Consider the following 19272-nt stretch of genomic DNA (forward strand, 5'->3'; position numbering starts at 1 on the left):
ACCCACAATTTTCATTGTACCCCCCTTGCTTACAATAACTATTCTATTCTATTTAACTCATAAAGTTGTGACACGACATTGATTAAATTTGATGACCAGATGGACAATGTCCAAGAAAATGAGAGATATTCCGAGTGTCTTCCATCATGTATTTATTTTATTTTCGATGTTTCTTCAGAAATGAGTCTGTACAATGCTTTGGTCACAGATAGTTATTTTAAATTTGTTATAAAACAAAGCTGACTCAGATAAGTTTATTTATTTGGTAATACCTCAGCTGAATTCAGTTGGAACCCTTGGGTTCCACATGTCTGCATCCACAACTGAAATAAGATACAATCATTGAAATCAGATTCCAGATCTGATTCCATACTGAAGTGGTATTAAGAAATGGAATAAAAAAGATTACAGTGATGTGTCCAAACGATATTTGCATAAATGTGCTGGTTGCTGTAAAAAGCAAGTTATTTAAAAAGTGGAGTAGATGGAGAGGCTCCTCACACTGTACAATGTCCATGAAACCACTGATGGAGATCACATCAACCTCCAACATATCCAAATAAAATGTGAGCTTCAAAGTTCAAACAACAGTTCAGTTCATCCACACAGACAGAGGAACAAATAGCAATCCACAGGATGGTCAGTCAGTCGACGCTCGGCTCTTTATCTGTTCATCAAGCAGGTACGGCAGCAGAACTGACGATAAACCTTCTTCTCACACAGACGATTGGACTTGACCATGTCACAGAAAACCTCAACCGCTAACAGAGAGACCAAACAACAAGCAGGGAGTCAGAACAGCTAAATATACATTTCAATTAGACAATGACAACGAGCGAAGAGACAGTGCAGCTAAATGTAGAGTTGGGTTAGATTATGAGCTGTGAGCAGTCTTGTATAAAGTACCTCAGCGTGATACTTGAGTGAAAGTAAAAGTATCTTACCATAAAATTACTTTGATAAAAGTTAAAGTCTCCTTTAAAAATGTTACTTGAGTAAAAGTGTTAAAGTATCTGACATTTACTGTACTTCAGTATCAAAAGTAAACTTCTCATATAAAATGTACTTTAGTAAAAGTATTGAGTAAAAGTAAATCCGAAACGAGCGAAGAGTGAAACAGTGACAAGAAAAAAAGTCAGTGTGGTGTCTGGATAAACTGGGAGGGGGCCTCAGCCCCTATAAAAAGCTGGATCTGCCTCTGGCGGAGCAGTTGGTGTTGGTGACGGGATGAATGAGCAACAGGTGGATGTAAATAGCTGTAAATAAAGTTTTCTATCTTTTTCTGAAGAGGCATTCTTTTTCCTGGAAGTACACAGACATTTTTCTGTTAAACACAACAGTGACAGGCTGGTTAGGTAGCACACAAATGCGACGCTCACACAAACAGCTCTGGTTGCAAAAAGACTTTAGTGGTGAAGTAAGCAGTGGTCTTTACATGTGTAGGCATTCCAAACAACACAGCAGCAGTACAATGATCATCAGGCTAGGCACAGTCGGAACAAACGGGCCGGAGGTCGAAAACACAGTGAAGCAGGCATGACTATGAAACATGAAACAGAGCTGGAATGAAGGCACAGGGCGCATCAAACTGGCGAGGAACAAATGCGACAAGGGAGCTTATGAATCCCCAAGTGTCAATCAGCAGATCACAAACAGGTGTGCATGGAAGGGACCAGAAATGCGGTGCGGTCAGAGAGGGAGAGAGAGAGAGAGAGAGAGAGAGAGCGAGAGACAGAGAGAGAGAACGGCAGACAGACCCAGGCAGTAAAATCCCAACAAGAAAAGAACACACAGAAAAGCAATACACGAGAAAAAGGGGAAAGACACAAACAGACTAAAAGCAGAAAACCAAATAAACTGTCATACCCTGACAGTACCCCCCCAGCCACAGCCGACCCCAGACGGCCCAGGAGAATCAGGGTGAGCAGCATGAATGTCGCAAATAAGACCAGGGTCCAAAACAAAATGGGAGGTAATCCACAGCCGCTCCTCAGGGCCATAACCCTCCCAATCAAGCAAATACTGTAAGCCGTGACTGCAACGGCGGGAAGCAAGATAGCCAATATTTAAGGTAATTTTATTAGTTGGGGAAAAGTCCAGCCGTGAGTCGTCTGGCTGATGCGGAGAAGTGGGGTGTTCTCGTTGCCGGGGTGGAGGGTCCTGATGAGGGAAAATGTACTAAGGAGTGCTTCGCCTTGGTAATAAGTACAGACTGTGTTATTTTTCACATAATGTGGGTGGTTTCCCATTACAGAAGGTACCCTGATGGTGTGTATTCCTTATGACTTTAAGTCTAACTCCACCATGATTTGGAACGCCTCTGTTCGGTTCTATGGGGATAATTTGGGAGTAGGACGACTTGGAAGGGGGAAAGCCTATTTTTAGGATGGGGATTATCTGATGGACAATTAAAACAAATTTTGGGACCGATGTGAACACAAATGAAATAGTCCTTCATGTAAATTCATACCTAAGTCCCATGTTTGGACACTGTGTCATTTTCTAATGAGATAGTCCTGTGTGTAATGAATTTATGATTAAGTGCTTATGATTTCAATGCATGCAAAATTCCACCTGAATAATGTTAGTTTGGATCCATGTTAGTCTGTTTTGTTTAAATGTGATGTTTTAGGTTTAAGATTTTTGTTGAGCTTTGAGCAAAAATTTTTTTTTTTTTTTTTTTACTTTTTATTTGTGCTTTTTCAAATTATTATAAAGGCATAACATTAGAACTTAATCTGTGGGGTTCTATCAAAAACAAAAGACAAGCTTATAGATTAGACAGAGTTTTATAATCAATCCACTTTGACCATCGTTTCTCAAATTTACCAGCTTTCAACCTCAGACAATGAGTAATTTTTTCCATTAAATAAATTTCCTCGATTATGTCAATCCACTGTTGTATTTCCAGTGGGTCACTTTTTAACCAATTCCTTGTTATAACTTTTTTGCTGGCCACAAGCATAATTTTAAACAAATAGAAGTCTTCAGTTTGGATAATTCCTTCAAGTAGCAAGCCCAAGTATACAACACGTGGGTCGTTAGGAATTGTATAGCCCAGTATTTCTCCCATTACTTTTGCAAGATTTTCCAAAAACAAAAGCAATTTTTGAACACTTCCAAAATACATGAGCATGATTGGCATTCTGAACCCCACACAATCTCCAGCATTGTTGTTGTTTTTCAGTTGTTTGCATTTGACATTTGGAGTAATATCTCACCACATTTTTCCAACCAAATTCTCTCCATTGCCTTGAAGTGGTTGAAGTGTGCTGTGAGAGACATATAGAGTGCCAATCATCCTCTGACAATTCAATATTCAGTTCTGTTTCCCATTTTTGTTTTATATACCAAGTATTATTCTTGTTTGCATTTTGCAATGATTTATACAGTCTTGATACAGTTTTGGGGGGTAGTTGTCTATATGCCTTGGTCATAATTTCTACTAAATCGCTGCCCTCATTTGTCAAATGTTTTCTAATTTCTGAGTTGTAAAAATGTCTTAATTGGAAATACCTAAATAATTCAGACTTGTCGAGATCAAATTCCTGTTTAATTTTCTCAAAAGATTTAAAAATATTTCCTTCTACCAATGTGCATATGGCTGTGATTCCCTTATCAACCCATTTTATAAAGGTGGAAGCCAGTTGTCCACCTCCAAATTTTGGGGAGTACGCTGGCCACACCAAAACTCTACAGTCACCCTCAATCCCACATCTATTCACCATATCCCACCAGATTTTAATAGTTGTCTCAATAATAGGATTCATATTTTCCGGTTGTGTCTTATGTATTTCACCAATCTCGTTTGTGGTTGACAAGTATAGTAATTTAACTCAATTTGTTTCCATTTTGATTCATATTCTGATGAACACCAGTAGGCAATGTATCTTAGCTGAGCAGCCAGAAAATAATGTTTTAAATTAGCCCACCCTGTTTTTTTCTCAAGTTTTTAGTGTTTTTAATTTAATCCTGGGCTTTGTTCCCCTCCAAATAAATCTACATACAAGTTTATCCCACTTGGCAAATTGTTTATCTGGAATTTGAATTGGTAAGGAGATGAATAAATACAATAGGTCATTTCTATGAACTCAATTCTAGAACTGAGATCCATAGTCAGAGTTGCCCATGTTGTCAGATCTTTTTGAATTACGACATTAATCTTATTATAATTCTCCTCATAGAATTGGTTTGGATCTCTAGTTAGATGTACTCCAAGATAATTTATTTAATCTAAGTCCCATTTTAGTTTATATTTTTGTCTGATTGAGTCTCTGGGGCTGTATTTGATACATAGGATTTGAGTTTTTGAAATATTTAATTTGTACCCAGATTTCCTTCCAAAATATTTGAGAATTTTTAGCAGCTGGGGAAATGAATTATCATGATTCTGGAGGAATACAATAACATCATCCGCAAATAGACCTATTCCTTGTTCTTCCCTCAAAACCCTAATTCCCTCCAGCTTACTGCTTTGTCGTATATGTTGAGCCAATGGTTCAATAAACAGTGTGAAGAGGGAGGGGCTTAAGCAACAGCCTTGCCTAGTGCCTCTAAATAACTCGGTGTTGTGAAAGTGTAGTGACACGGACCCACAACAGGGGGCGCAAATGAACGGCCAATAGATGAGCCAAAAAGGTAACAATTTAATGTTGTGAAATGTGCACAACGAACATACAGACAATCTCAGAATATAATTACAGTCCAATCACAAAGGTGACGTGTGGGCAGGCTCGAGGATAGAAGACGTCTGTCCTGAGAAGAGCCGGAACCACACGATTTCCGCAGCCACAGAACCTGGTGAATACTGGAGCCGCCAAGTCCCGAATTCCCAGGTGATCACAGTCCCCGACTGTCGGATCTGGTACTGCTGGCGAAGAACAAAGACAGTTAAGTGTGGGTGTGTGTACACCCAGTAACAAAAGCGGTGGGAATGCCACCTCCACCTCTCACTCAATACTTGCAGCGCGTCCTCAGAGGAAAAAGAGTGCAGTATTGCACAGCCTCCACAAAAGGACCGGTACTCCTGCAAACACTCACAATAAACAGATTTTCAATATTACCACAAAGGCTGAGGATATTACCTCCAATGAAGTATGATATCTCGGCAACGAGGTGGAGATGACGTCTGGTCTTTATGGAGTGAGAGGACGTTGAGTAGATGGGTGACAGCTGTCAAGAGGTAATGAGTGACAGCTGTCACCCCAGGCTGTGTCCATGGCGGCAGCGCCCTCTCGTGCCTGAAGCCCGCACTTCAGGCAGGGCGCCCACTGGTGGTGGGCCAGCAGTACCTCCTCTTCTGGCGGCCCACACACAACACGAAGCTGTCCATCAGATCTCCATTTATTTTGATCCTGGCTGATGGTTTTTGATATAAGGCCTGAATGCATTCAACTATGGCATCATTAAAACCCATTCTTTTTAGAACTGCAAAGAGGAATTTCCATGATACCCTATCAAAAGCCTCCTGACTCATAAAATGTTTGTTTGTTTTGTAAAATTTCTTTTCAGACTCCTCATTGACCAAGTCAGTCAGTTGTTTCTTAACATTTTTTACATGCTCTGCCAAAGTGCTACTTGTATCAGTATGTTGTTGTTTTTCTAAGTTCCTTAATTGCTCCTCCAGTTTTGATTTTGTTAGCCATTCCGTCCTTTTAATATAAGCAGATCTTGATATCAACTTTCCTCGCATGACCGCTTTAACAGTATCCCAAACAATGGTTGGTTCTATCTGCTCATCTTTGTTATTAATAATACATTCTTGAATTTCTTTTTTAATTTCTTGCACAACTGCATCATTGTTAAGCATACCAATATTCAATTTGCAAAATGTTTTCTTAGTTTGATTGTGTAAATTTACAGTTAGATTTATGGCATTATGATCTGACACATCCGCTATCCCTATTTCACAGTCTATTACTCTATGTACGAGGGCTGTCCGTAAAGTATAGGTCCTTTTTATTTTTTTCAAAAACTATATGGATTTCATTCATATGTTTTTACGTCAGACATGCTTGAACCCTCGTGCGCATGCGTGAGTTTTTCCACGCCTGTCGGTGACGTCATTCGCCTGTGAGCACTCCTTGTGGGAGGAGTCGTCCAGCCCCTCGTCGGAATTCCTTTGTCTGAGAAGTTGCTGAGAGACTGGCGCTTTGTTTGATCAAAATTTTTTCTAAACCTGTGAGACACATCGAAGTGGACATGGTTCGAAAAATTAAGCTGGTTTTCAGTGAAAATTTTAACAGCTGATGAGAGATTTTGAGGTGATTCTGTCGCTTTAAGGACTTTTCACGGTGCGAGACGTCGCGCAGCGCTCTCAGGCGGCGTCATCAGCCTGTTTCAAGCTTAAAACCTCCACATTTCAGGCTCTATTGATCCAGGACGTCGTGAGAGAACAGAGACGTTTCAGAAGAAGTCGGTTTCAGCATTTTATCCGGATATTCCACTGTTAAAGGAGATTTTTTTAATGAAAGACGTGCGGACGGGTCTGCGCGTCGGGACGCAGCCGACGCGGCGCGGCGGCACAGGAAAAACACCTCCGTGTTGATAACCATTTGTTAAAATCCAGTTGGCTTTTGATGGCTTTCAGTGGAGTGAGTATATGAGAAATTGTTTATCAGCTGGAGATGTTCCAACTTGTCCTTAAGGCTTCCAGCAGAGGTGTTTTTCCTGTGACGGAGCGTCGCGGCGGCTGCGAGCCGACGCTGCAATCCGCCCGCACGTCTTTCATTAAAAAAATCTCCTTTAACAGTGGAATATCCGGATAAAATGCTGAAACCGACTTCTTCTGAAACTTCTCTGTTCTCTCACGACATCCTGAATCAACAGAGCCTGAAATGTGGAGGTTTTAAGCTTGAAACAGGCTGATGACGCTGCCTGAGAGCGCTGCGCGACGTCTCGCACCGTGAAAAGTCCTTAAAGCGACAGAATCACCTCAAAATCTCTCATCAGCTGTTAAAATTTTCACTGAAAACCAGCTTAATTTTTCGAACCATGTCCACTTCGATGTGTCTCACAGGTTTAGAAAAAATTTTGATCAAACAAAGTGCCAGTCTCTCAGCAACTTCTCAGACAAAGGAATTCCGACGAGGGGCTGGACGACTCCTCCCACAAGGAGTGCTCACAGGCGAATGACGTCACCGACAGGCGTGGAAAAACTCACGCATGCGCACGAGGGTTCAAGCATGTCTGACGTAAAAACATATGAATGAAATCCATATAGTTTTTGAAAAAAATAAAAAGGACCTATACTTTACGGACAGCCCTCGTATGTCACTAGTATTCATCAGAAAAAAAGTCAATCCTGGAGTGTACCTTATGAGCTGCTTAAAAATGTGTATAGTCTTTCTCCATAGGATGCATTTCCCGCCAAACATCACAAAGCCCTGCCTGCTTCATAAGTGACTTGAGGGCTTTCGATTTTATAGTATTGTGTTTTTTTAACACTTGTTGTGTCTTTTGAATAATTCAAAATAGTGTTCCAGTCTCCCCCGCCAATCAAAATGCCCTCATGCTACATATTTTATCAAATAATAGTTGAAAAGTTTTTTATCTTCTTCTGGAGGTGCATGCACATTAATTTGGGTCACCATAGTGTTGTCAAACCTCCCTTTAACAATTACAAACCTGCCCTCTTTATCTCGGCATTCCTCCAGCATTTCAAAGTGCACTTTGTTTGATATTAGAGTTATCACTCCTCTTCTTCTGCTGTTTTTATGCGAACTGTAAAAAGAATTAGTGTAACCAAATTTTTAGAATTTTTCATGCTCCTCTTTTGCCATATGGGTTTCTTGAATAAATATAACTTGTGCATTTTCTCTTTTTAATTTTGTCAGTAATCTGCTCCTTTTAATTGGGTTTACCCAGGCCATTAACATTTATTGACATCATTTTTAATTTTGCTATGCCACTCATGTCTTATGTTAATAAAAAATAAATAACAAAATCGATAGTCCCCACAGAAGAACAAGAACAGAGAACAATTATACTGAACAGACAAACATACTTGGAATATCTGGGACTCTCATCCGGTGGGAGAATTGTCCTTCCCATCATGACCCCGCTGGTAGGTCTAGGGCATTTATCTCCCAGTGGGAGGGGCCCTATATATGGTTTGGAAACTAGCATAATTACTTCCTCCATAACATTCCAACGTTTTGACGCGTACAGTCTTTGAGTGCCGCTCCCCCTATATATGGATTAAAGAAGCCATGTAATGTTTCTGTTGTAAAAAGTGTGGACAAAGAGGGGGTATACAAAATTATGATCAGAGTCACTCATCTTCATTTCTTAGAAACTCCTTCAGTTTTCCTTTAGCCCTTTGAGCAGCAGCTGGCACGCATTCCTCACAAGGTCATGCACTCCTCTGCCACTCCAAGCACCTGAGGAGTCGTGATGCCGTATCCTCTCCTGAATCAGCTGGCACCTCCACCTTGTATCCCTGCTTCTGCAGCTCAAGTCCCACATTGCGCGCGTTACCGTAATACCTCACTCCATCCTGCCAGTGGATCCGCATGCTTGTGTATGGCGTTTGGAAGCGCACACATTTTTCCTTCAGCGCTTTTTAAATCCCTTAATATTCTTTGCATTTTTAGACGATCTCTGTTGCATAGTCGTGATCAAAATAAATGGTCCTCCCGTTTCGCTGGATCCGCACCTTTTTCCATGAGAATCAATTCTTTTGTAGTGAATTCTTGGAAATTGACCACGATCGGTCTCGGGGGTATAACAGGATGAGGTCTTTGTTGTGCATTGGATCTTTAGTCCAGTCCATCCGGTAGTGGCAACTCGCACTTTAGAAATTCCGTCACAAACTACATCATCGATTTGTTTTCTTCTGCCTCCTCGATCACAAAGAGGCGTATGTTATTTCTTCTGGATTTTGATTCTGTGTCTGTCATTTTATTTTGAATGTTTCTTTGTCGTTTGATGCACTCAGCTAGCGCGTCGGTCAACTCCAGTATCATGTCTTCTGCATGCCCCACACGCTCCTCCGCATTATCCACTCTTTCCGTCAACTCTTTCATATCTTGTCTCATGCCATCGAGTTTTCCGCCCAGATCCTGTTGCAGTATGACTAAGTCTTTCCTCAAGTTTTCATTATCTTTTCTCATTTCAGATTTCAGTGGCTCTATTGCTTGAAGTAGATCACTCGCCGTGATGCTAGGTGCAGTTATCTCGGCTACACTGCTAGCTTTGGCCGATGCAATACCTTTCTCCTGTACCTTTGGCATCGTCTATCTTCCAGGCTTCTTACAGTCTCTTTATCACCTACGATGTACTTGTTGTTCCAGTTTGATTTATTAATGGTGAGTTTTGGTGGGTTATTACTTTGAATATTATGAAGCGGACACCAGACCATCTTGCTCACGGTGCCATGACACTGGAAGTCCTCAAAAATGTTATAGTTTTAATGTTTGCTTGTAAAAAACCACTGACTTTGTATTTTATGTTGTTTTAACGTGACTGTTTGGTGGAAAACTGGATCGTTGGTCCAGATTTTTTGATTTGAAGGTTATTTTGTCCAGGGAATTGGCCTGGTGGCTTTTCAGTGGTGAATGTTGGTTTGATTTAACATGGATTGTTGCTGCGGTCTTAGTTTGAATGCTTCGGTCTTTATTCAGTCGGACAGTGAAGCTGATTTATGATCAGTAAAACACGGGGTTCTGCCATGTGAATGCCACAGGCCTTGTTAAAATTAGCGTTAGTTGCTAGCGTTAGTTGCTCCGCCAGTCGCTGATCTGTGACTGGCGAAGCGCTAGCAGCGTCATGACTGAGCGCTAGCAGTAATTAAGAGATTACCGCCCCCTTTGCGCTTAAACTGCCTTGTTTCTGCTTACAACCGACTTTAGAATGATTTAAGAGGTTTTACATTGTCATCTGACAGTTAATAATCACATTATTAGTGTGAAGTTCGCTGATCCACAGCAGGATTGTTTTCCACTGGTGCAGCTCCACCTGAAGCCCGAGGTGTCAGCGCACATCCACCGGCGTGGCTCCACCTGAAGCCCGAGGCGTCAGCGCTGTTCCACCGGCGTGGCTCCACCGAGGCCCGAGGTGCCAGCGCACATCTACCGGCGCGGCTCCGCCTGAAGCCCGAGGCGCCAGCGCAGTTCCACCAGCGCGGCTTTACCGAGGCCAGAGGCGCCAGCGCGGAGTTATCTGACCATGGGTCCGAAGAAGGCACTGACGGCGGAGGAGGGAGACGATATCAAGAAGTCCCTGGACTTTTTGTCTGAGGAAATCTCTGTTGTTAAAATGCAGCAGAAATCCATTATGGAGCTGGTGGAAGAAGTGAAGGCTCTCCGGATCCAGAATGCCAAGAAAGACCGGCATCTGGTGCACCTGGAGAACCGTGTTGCGGAGTTGGAACAGTACACAAGGCTGAACGACGTCATTATTACAGGAATTCATATTAAACCTCGATCCTACGCACGGGCGGTGTCAGAAGACAGCGGAGGGGAGGCCAGTGAGCAGGAGGCCAGCTCAGTGGAACAACAGGTGGCTGACTTCCTGCAATCTAAAGGTATTCAAATGGACTGTAATAACATTGAAGCGTGCCACCCCCTGCCCAGGAGAGAGGATGGAGACAAGCGAGCTGTTATAATGAGGTTTGTCAACAGAAAACATAAAATGGCATTGTTAAAACAGGGATGGAAACTTAAAGGAACAAACGTATTCATCAATGAACATCTGACCAAAAAAAACACGGACATCGCCAGGAAAGCTCGTCTCTTAAAAAAGCAGGGAAAAATTCAACAGACATGGACATCCAACTGCAAAACATTTATCAAATTGAATGGAACACCAGAACAAGCGAAGGTTATGGTAATCAGGAACATCAAGGAACTGGACAAATACGACCAATAAGGTATGAGGACACAAACACATCACAACACCATGACACAGACCAGAGGAACCTATTCATCTACTACATCATCTACATCTGGAGACAAGAAGGATATAACTCACAGGATTGCTGATCATGGAAAACTAGAACTGAGAACATTTAAATACACAGACCACAATGTACTGGACTTGGAGCACGATATAGACCCGGACAATAATTTCTTCTCAAATATCAATGACATTTGTTGCTATTATACAGATGAACAGTTTAATCGGATCATTAAAACGGATAACAAATGATCAATAATCCATTTCAACAGCGGAAGTCTGTATGCAAACTTTAACAACATTATAGAATATTTAAGTCAATTTAAAAAAATATTTAACATAATTGCTATATCAGAAACATGGATCAATAAAGATAAAGGAATGGATTTTGAACTGGATGGATATGAATTTAATTGTGTAAACAGAAAGAATAAGAGTGGAAGAGGAGTGGCTGTGTATGTGGATAAGAACATGGATTATAAAATAGTAGATAATATGACAACTGTGATTGATAACTTATTAGAATGTATAACTATTGAAATATGTGAAGAAAAAGCAAAAATGTATTAGTCAGCTGTATATATAGAGCACCAGGATCTAGTATTGAAACATTCACTGACTGTATGGGAAAAACGTTCTCAAAAACTAATCAAAAAACTGTGTTCATTTGTGGTGACTTAAATATTGATCTGCTCAATCCAAATAAGCATAAAATAACAGATGAATTTATCAATATAATGTACAGTATGAGTTTATATCCAAAAATCACCAGGCCAAGCAGAATTACATCCCATAGTGCTACCTTAATTGATAATATATTCAGCAATGATATTGAGAATAATACTGTGAGTGGATTATTAATCAATGACATTAGTGACCATCTACCAGTTTTCATCGTTTATAATAGAAATCATCGGCGAAATCAGCCAGAGGAGAAAATAAAATACAGCCGAGTGCGGACAGAGGAAAACATGAACACACTAAAGAAGGATTTACAGGAGCAAAACTGGGAAAAGGTATACAGTGAAAGTGATGTTGATAGTTTAAATGAAATTGATATGGTGGTGGTAAAACAGGTCATTGAATGGATTGCAGAACCATTAACATACATCTGTAACTTATCATTTCAAACCGGTAAATTTCCCAATCAAATGAAAATAGCTAAGGTTGTGCCGCTGTATAAGACTGGGGATAGACATCACAAATTATAGACCTGTTTCTTTGCTTCCACAATTACTTACTGATAGTCAATATGGATTCAGAGCACATAGTTCAACATCACTTGCATTAATAGAATCAGTTGAGGAGATTACAAACGCCATAGACCACAAATTACATTCAGTTGTAATATTTATAGAACTTAAAAAGGCTTTTGATACAATCAATCATGACATATTAATCAATAAACTTGAACAGTATGGGATTAGGGGGTTGGTGTTGCACTGGGTGAGAAGCTACTTAAGTAACAGAAAACAGTTTGTGAAGTTGGGGGAATATACATCATGCTTGGACATTACTTGTGGCGTCCCACAGGGGTCAGTATTGGATCCAAAACTGTTTCTAATTTACATAAATGATATTGTCAATGTTTCCAAAATATTAAAATTAGTATTATTTGCAGATGACACAAGCATTTTTTGTTCAGGGGGGGATTTGCAGGAGTTACTGAGGAGGATCAGTATAGAAATGGGAAAATTGAAAATATGGTTTGACAGAAACAAATTATCATTAAACTTAAGTAAAACAAAATACATGTTATTTGGCTATTGTAATACAGACATACAGGTTCAGTTATAAGTCGAGGGGGTAGATATTGAAAGGGTACATGAAAATAAGTTTCTGGGGGTGATAATAGATGATAAGATAAACTGGAGGACTCATATAAAATATATACAAAGTAAACTGTCAAGAAGCATTTCAGTTCTAAACAAAGCGAAACATATTCTGGACCACAACTCACTTCGCATTCTTTACTGCTCACTGGTTTTACAATATTTACAGTACTGTGCAGAGGTATGGGGTAATACTTATAAAGGTACAACACATCACTATCAGTAATGCAGAAAAGCGCTATAAGAATCATTCATAATACTGGCTATAGAGATCATACAAATCCACTATTTTTACAATGTAAAATCTTAAAATTCACAGACTTGGTTCATTTTCAAACAGTACAAATCATGTATAAATCAATAAACAATTGACTTCCAGCAAATATTAAAAATACGTTTTTTAACAGATCAGGGGATTGCAATCTGAGGGAGAAATTTAATTTAAAACATCAGTGGGCACGAACAACATTAAAAGGTTTCTGTATTTCTGTCTGCGGGGTGAGGATGTGGAACAGATTGGGAGTGGGGCTCAAGAAATGTCCAAGCATGAACCAGTTCAAACAGCGGTACAAAAATATGTTTTTTTTCTAGGTATAGTGAGGAGGTAGGGTAATGAGGGTTAGAGTGTTTTTGTTTTTTGCTTCGGCTTGTAAATATATAGTATTTTGTATGTAAGTAGGTATGTATATATATATATATATATCAGTTTATGTGTGTAGGAATCTATGTGTATATGTGGCAAAGGGTATTATTGGTTGTGGGGAAGAAGGGGTAGAGATAAATAAGCTGATGCTTCACCCTACCCCTTTTCGGACATGTTGGGTACACATTAGGAACTTTTTTGTTGTTGTTTTCACTGATCTATCTTGTATTTGTTGTTGTATCAAATGTTCGAAATAAAGTTTTCATTCAAAAGGCTAAAAAAATAAAGGATGCAGATAAATTCGGTAGTGTAGATTGACATTGATTAAGTGCATAGTATCTAGTGGACAGAAATAATAAGTTAATTTATCGGTTTTTAAATTTTAAAAGACATTAAGACTAAAGTTGGGCTAAGTTTGAGCTAAGGCTAATCTAACCTAGCATCTGCTAATACTTACTCGTAGTGTTACCGATTTTCCAGTTTTTTGTTGACGTGTGGTAGGAGAGGCAGTGATTGAGCAACATTAGTCCACGCGATCTAAAAAAGAAACGGTCACAACAGAGAGTTCTTTCCAAGTTTATTTCTTTTGTTAGGTGGAGAGCTGATTTAACTTGCTTTACAAACGAAGAACAGAGATTAACAGGAAATTGTGCGGGTTTCCTACCTCCCTTTTGGGCTTTTTGAGTTTCTGTGGGGTGCTGCCATCTGCTGGTAGTACACTATTATATCTTATTTGGTTTTTCCTTTTTTATTGATAATGTTGAATGTCTTTCTCATTTCATTGAATTTGAGATTACGTATATGCTTGGGATTACATTAATTAATATTTTATTTTATTTTGCTGTTTTTGATTTTTCTAAATTATTTTCTCATTTAATTAAAAGGTCTATGGCCTACAATTACTATTTTGCTTGAAATAACTTTGTAATTGAACAAAAAAAATCTCTTCTTTTGGGTGTTTTTTTTTTGGGGGGGGGGGATATTATTACGAGTACGGATTATTTCTTTTTTGGGGTTTGAAATTTTTCCAACAGATTTAAGGAACATGAATGAATGAATGAATGAATGAATGAATGAATGAAAACTGTTTATTTTGAACATTTGATACAACAACAATTACAAGACAGATCAGTAAAGACAACAACAAAAAAGTTCCTACTGTGTACCCAACATGTCCGAAAAGGGGTAGGGTGAAGCATCAGCTTATTTATCCCTACCCCTTCTTCCCCACAACCAGTAATACCCTTTGCCACATATACACATAGATTCCTACACACCTAAACTGATATCAATATATATATTTATATACATATATATATATATATACATACATACATATCAACATACACACACATATATATACATATATACACACATATACATACACATACATATATATACACATATACACAAACATAAATATACACCTACGCATACCTACTTACATACAAAATACTATATATTTACAAGCCGAAGCAAAAAACAAAAACACCCTAACCCTCATTACCCTTCCTCCTCCCTATACCTAGAAAAAAACATATTTTTGTACCGCTGTTTGAACTGGTTCATGCTTGGACATTGCTTGAGCCCCACTCCCAATCTGTTCCACATCCTCACCCCACAGACAGAAATACAGAAACCTTTTAATGTTGTTCGTGCCCACTGATGCTTTAAATTAAATTTCCCCCTCAGACTGCAATCCCCTGATCTGTTAAAAAATATATTTTTAATATTTGCTGGAAGTAAATTGTTTATTGCTTTATACATGATTTGTACTATCTGAAAATGAACCAAGTCTGTGAATTTTAAGAATTTGGATTGTAAAAATAGTGGATTTGTATGATCTCTATAGCCAGTATTATGAATAATTCTTATAGCTCTTTTCTGCATTACTGATAGTGATTGTGTTGTACCTTTATAAGTATTACCCCATACCTCTGCACAGTACTGTAAATATGGTAAAATCAGTGAGCAGTAAAGAATGCGGAGTGAGTTGTGGTCCAGAATATGTTTTGCTTTGTTTAGAACTGAAATGCTTCTTGACAGTTTACTTTGTGTATGTTTTATATGAGTCTTCCAGTTTATCTTATCTATTATCACCCCCAGAAACTTATTTTCATGTACCCTTTCAATATCTACCCCCTCGACTTGTAACTGAACCTGTATGTCTGTATTACAATAGCCAAATAACATGTATTTTGTTTTACTTAAGTTTAATGATAATTTGTTTCTGTCAAACCATATTTTCAATTTTCCCATTTCTATACTGATCCTCCTCAGTAACTCCTGCAAATCCCCCCCTGAACAAAAAATGCTTGTGTCATCTGCAAATAATACTAATTTTAATATTTTGGAAACATTGACAATATCATTTATATAAATTAGAAACTGTTTTGGACCCAATACTGACCCCTGTGGGACGCCACAAGCATTGTCCAAGCATGATGATGTATATTCCCCCAACTTCACAAACTGTTTTCTGTTACTTAAGTAGCTTCTCACCCAGTGCAACACCAACCCCCTAATCCCATACTGTTCAAGTTTACTGATTAATATGTCATGACTGATTGTATCAAAAGCCTTTTTAAGGTCTATAAATATTCCAACTGAATGTAATTTGTGGTCTATGGCGTTTGTAATCTCCTCAACTGATTCTATTAATGCAAGTGATGTTGAACTATGTGCTCTGAATCCATATTGACTATCAGTAAGTAATTTATGTTTATTTATGAATTTGTCTAATCTATTATTGAATAACTTTTCTAATAATTTGGAGAATTGTGGAAGCAAAGAAACAGGTCTATAATTTGTGAAGTGGTGTCTATCCCCAGTCTTATACAGCGGCACAACCTTAGCTATTTTCATTTGATTGGGAAATTTACTGGTTTGAAATGATAAGTTACAGATGTATGTTAATGGTTCTACAATCCATTCAATGACCTGTTTTACCACCACCATATCAATTTCATTTAAATCGGTAGATGTTTTATATTTACAATTATTCACAATGTCTATTTCTTTTCCATCCACTGCTGTGAGGAACATTGAACAGGGATTTCTTTCTATGAGATTATTATCCCAATCCTCAGGTTGGGAATCGGGAATTTTTTCTGCCAAGCTTGGTCCAATATTTACAAAAAAATTATTAAAACCGTTGACTACCTCATCCTTATTTTCCTTCTTGACATTATTATCAATGAAATACTGAGGGTAACTCTGTTTTTTATTACCATTTTTGATAATGCTATTTAATATATCCCATATTCCTTTAATATTGTTTTTGTTATTATATAATATGTTACTATAATATTCCTTCCTACATACCCGTATAATATTAGTTAATCTATTTTTGTATTTCTTATATCTATTTTCTGCCTCTTTAGTCTTTAGTTTTATGAATTCTCTATACAGTGTATTTTTCTTATTACATGCATTTCGTAACCCTTTCGTCATCCATGGTCGAGCTTGGATTTTTTGTTTTCTGTAGTCTTGTTTAATTGGACAATTTTTATCATATAATGATGTAAATATTTGTAAAAAAGTTTCATATGCACTATCAACATCACTTTCACTGTATACCTTTTCCCAGTTTTGCTCCTGTAAATCCTTCTTTAGTGTGTTCATGTTTTCCTCTGTCCGCACTCACCTGTATTTTATTTTCTCCTCTGGCTGATTCCGCCGATGGTTTCTATTATAAACGATGAAAACTGGTAGATGATCACTAATGTCATTGATTAATAATCCACTCACAGTGTTATTCTCAATATCATTGCTGAATATATTATCAATTAAGGTAGCACTATGGGATGTAATTCTGCTTGGCCTGGTGATTTTTGGATATAAACTCATACTGTACATTATACTGATAAATTCATCTGTTATTTTATGCTTATTTGGATTGAGCAGATCAATATTTAAGTCACCACAAATGAACACAGTTTTTTTTATTAGTTTTTGAGAACATTTTTCCCATACAGTCAGTGAATGTTTCAATACTAGATCCTGGTGCTCTATATATACAGCTGACTAATACATTTTTGCTTTTTTCTTCACATATTTCAATAGTTATACATTCTAATAAGTTATCGATCACAGTTGTCATATTGTCTACTATTTTATAATCCATGTTCTTATCCACATACACAGCCACTCCTCCTCCACTCTTATTCTTTCTGTTTACACAATTAAATTCATATCCATCCAGTTCAAAATCCATTCCTTTATCTTCATTGATCCGTGTTTCTGATATAGCAATTATGTTAAATATTTTTTTAAATTGACTTAAATATTCTTTAATGTTGTTAAAGTTTGCATATAGACTTCTGCTGTTGAAATGGATTATTGATAATTTGTTATCCGTTTTAATGATCCGATTAAACTGTTCATCTGTATAATAGCAACAACTGTCATTGATATTTGAGAAGAAATTATTGTCCGGGTCTATATCGTGCTCCAAGTCCAGTATATTGTGGTCTGTGTATTTAAATGTTCTCAGTTCTACTTTTCCATGATCAGCAATCCTTTGAGTTATATCCTTCTTGTCTCCAAATGTAGATGATGTAGTAGATTAATAGGTTCCTCTGGTCTGTGTCATGGTGTTGTGATGTGTTTGTGTCCTCATACCTTATTGGTCGTATTTGTCCATATCCTCGATGTTCCTGATTACCATAACCTTCGCTTGTAAGAAACATGAGTAAGAAAACGATGGATGAATGCAGAAGTGCCCTGAAGGGACCTTGGCAGTGGTGGGCACAGCTAACAGATAATCAGCTAACTGAAAAGTTATCTTTTATGAAGCGAAACTGATAAACTACCCCAAAAATTATCAGAAGCTACAGCTAACCGATAACAGATAACTTTCAGTATTGTCTCCGGTACACTTGCAACTAACAAGCTGAATCACTTCTGGTAGCGTCAAAGGCGACCACAGACTCAAATAATAAGTCAGCACTTCTGTCTTTGTGCACCCTGCTCACTGCTGGAAGCTCCTGTTTACTACATAGCTTGCAGCAGTGAAACAGCTGAGAGAAGAAGCAAAGCTCAACTCTCTACTCAATAGCAGCGTCGCCGTGAGGCAGAGGTCTTGGAAAATAAAGCAGTGCTGACTTATGGTTTTGATTTATAAATAAAATTAATATGGATAGAATAACTCCATTAATGTCAATTCTGTCATTTGTACAAAGTTAAAATATAACATATATCATTTAATTTTAAATAATGCACTAATTCTGAAGTTTTGTAACAAACACAGACAGATGGCAAAGGGATTATGGGTAAAATGTGCCTCCGCTAACACTGATTGGTTGAATCATTCATTCTATGTAAAAACCAACACATTAAATTGAGGTGTGTGTGTTGGTGTTTACATATAAATGTGCTTTTGTAAAATGTGCCTTTTTTTATTTGTAAAACAAAGGCAATTTGCAAGACAAAGCCAAGTTGTGATATAAAACCGGTGTCAAAATAAATAGAACACTGCCATCTATGGGACACTCAGTACTAGGGCAAATACTGCCATGAACACTACTGGCCAGTACATGGCAGTAGAGACCCTGAAAACTTGCCAAAACAAAATTCCAGATAATCCGTGTCTGCTACATTTAAGATGCGTGGAATTTAATAAACGCAAAATGAATTTCAGACATCTTATATATATATTACTCTGGAACAAAGACGACAGACAGTGTTTGACATAAGGAAGACATTAAAGAGCAAACAGGAATCGATTGCAATGATTCCATTTGAAAATAATGGAGAAGCAACCTGGGCTGCTTCTGGCATTTTTGCATAAAACAAACACAATAACAACATCTATAAACCCAGTTTAGACACAATATACAAAGAGTTTAATGCTGTTGTCTGTGTGGAGCCTGATCAGAGCGTCTCAAATGCATTTCTTCT

The 19272-nt window shown here is 38.2% G+C and overlaps 1 protein-coding gene across 1 annotated transcript in view; it reads right to left on the bottom strand.

Moving 5' to 3' along the window:
• Window positions 1-203: 203 nt before the first annotated feature.
• pcsk6 (proprotein convertase subtilisin/kexin type 6) overlaps window positions 204-19272 on the bottom strand; it is a 281648-nt gene continuing 262579 nt past the window's right edge. The window contains 1 exon segment of the mRNA XM_034162733.1: window positions 204-761. Within this exon segment, the coding sequence (XP_034018624.1) occupies window positions 664-761 (98 nt within the window). The 3' untranslated portion in view covers window positions 204-663.

The sequence above is a fragment of the Thalassophryne amazonica genome, chromosome 2 (assembly GCF_902500255.1).
Source record: "Thalassophryne amazonica chromosome 2, fThaAma1.1, whole genome shotgun sequence".
NCBI lineage: Eukaryota > Metazoa > Chordata > Actinopteri > Batrachoidiformes > Batrachoididae > Thalassophryne > Thalassophryne amazonica.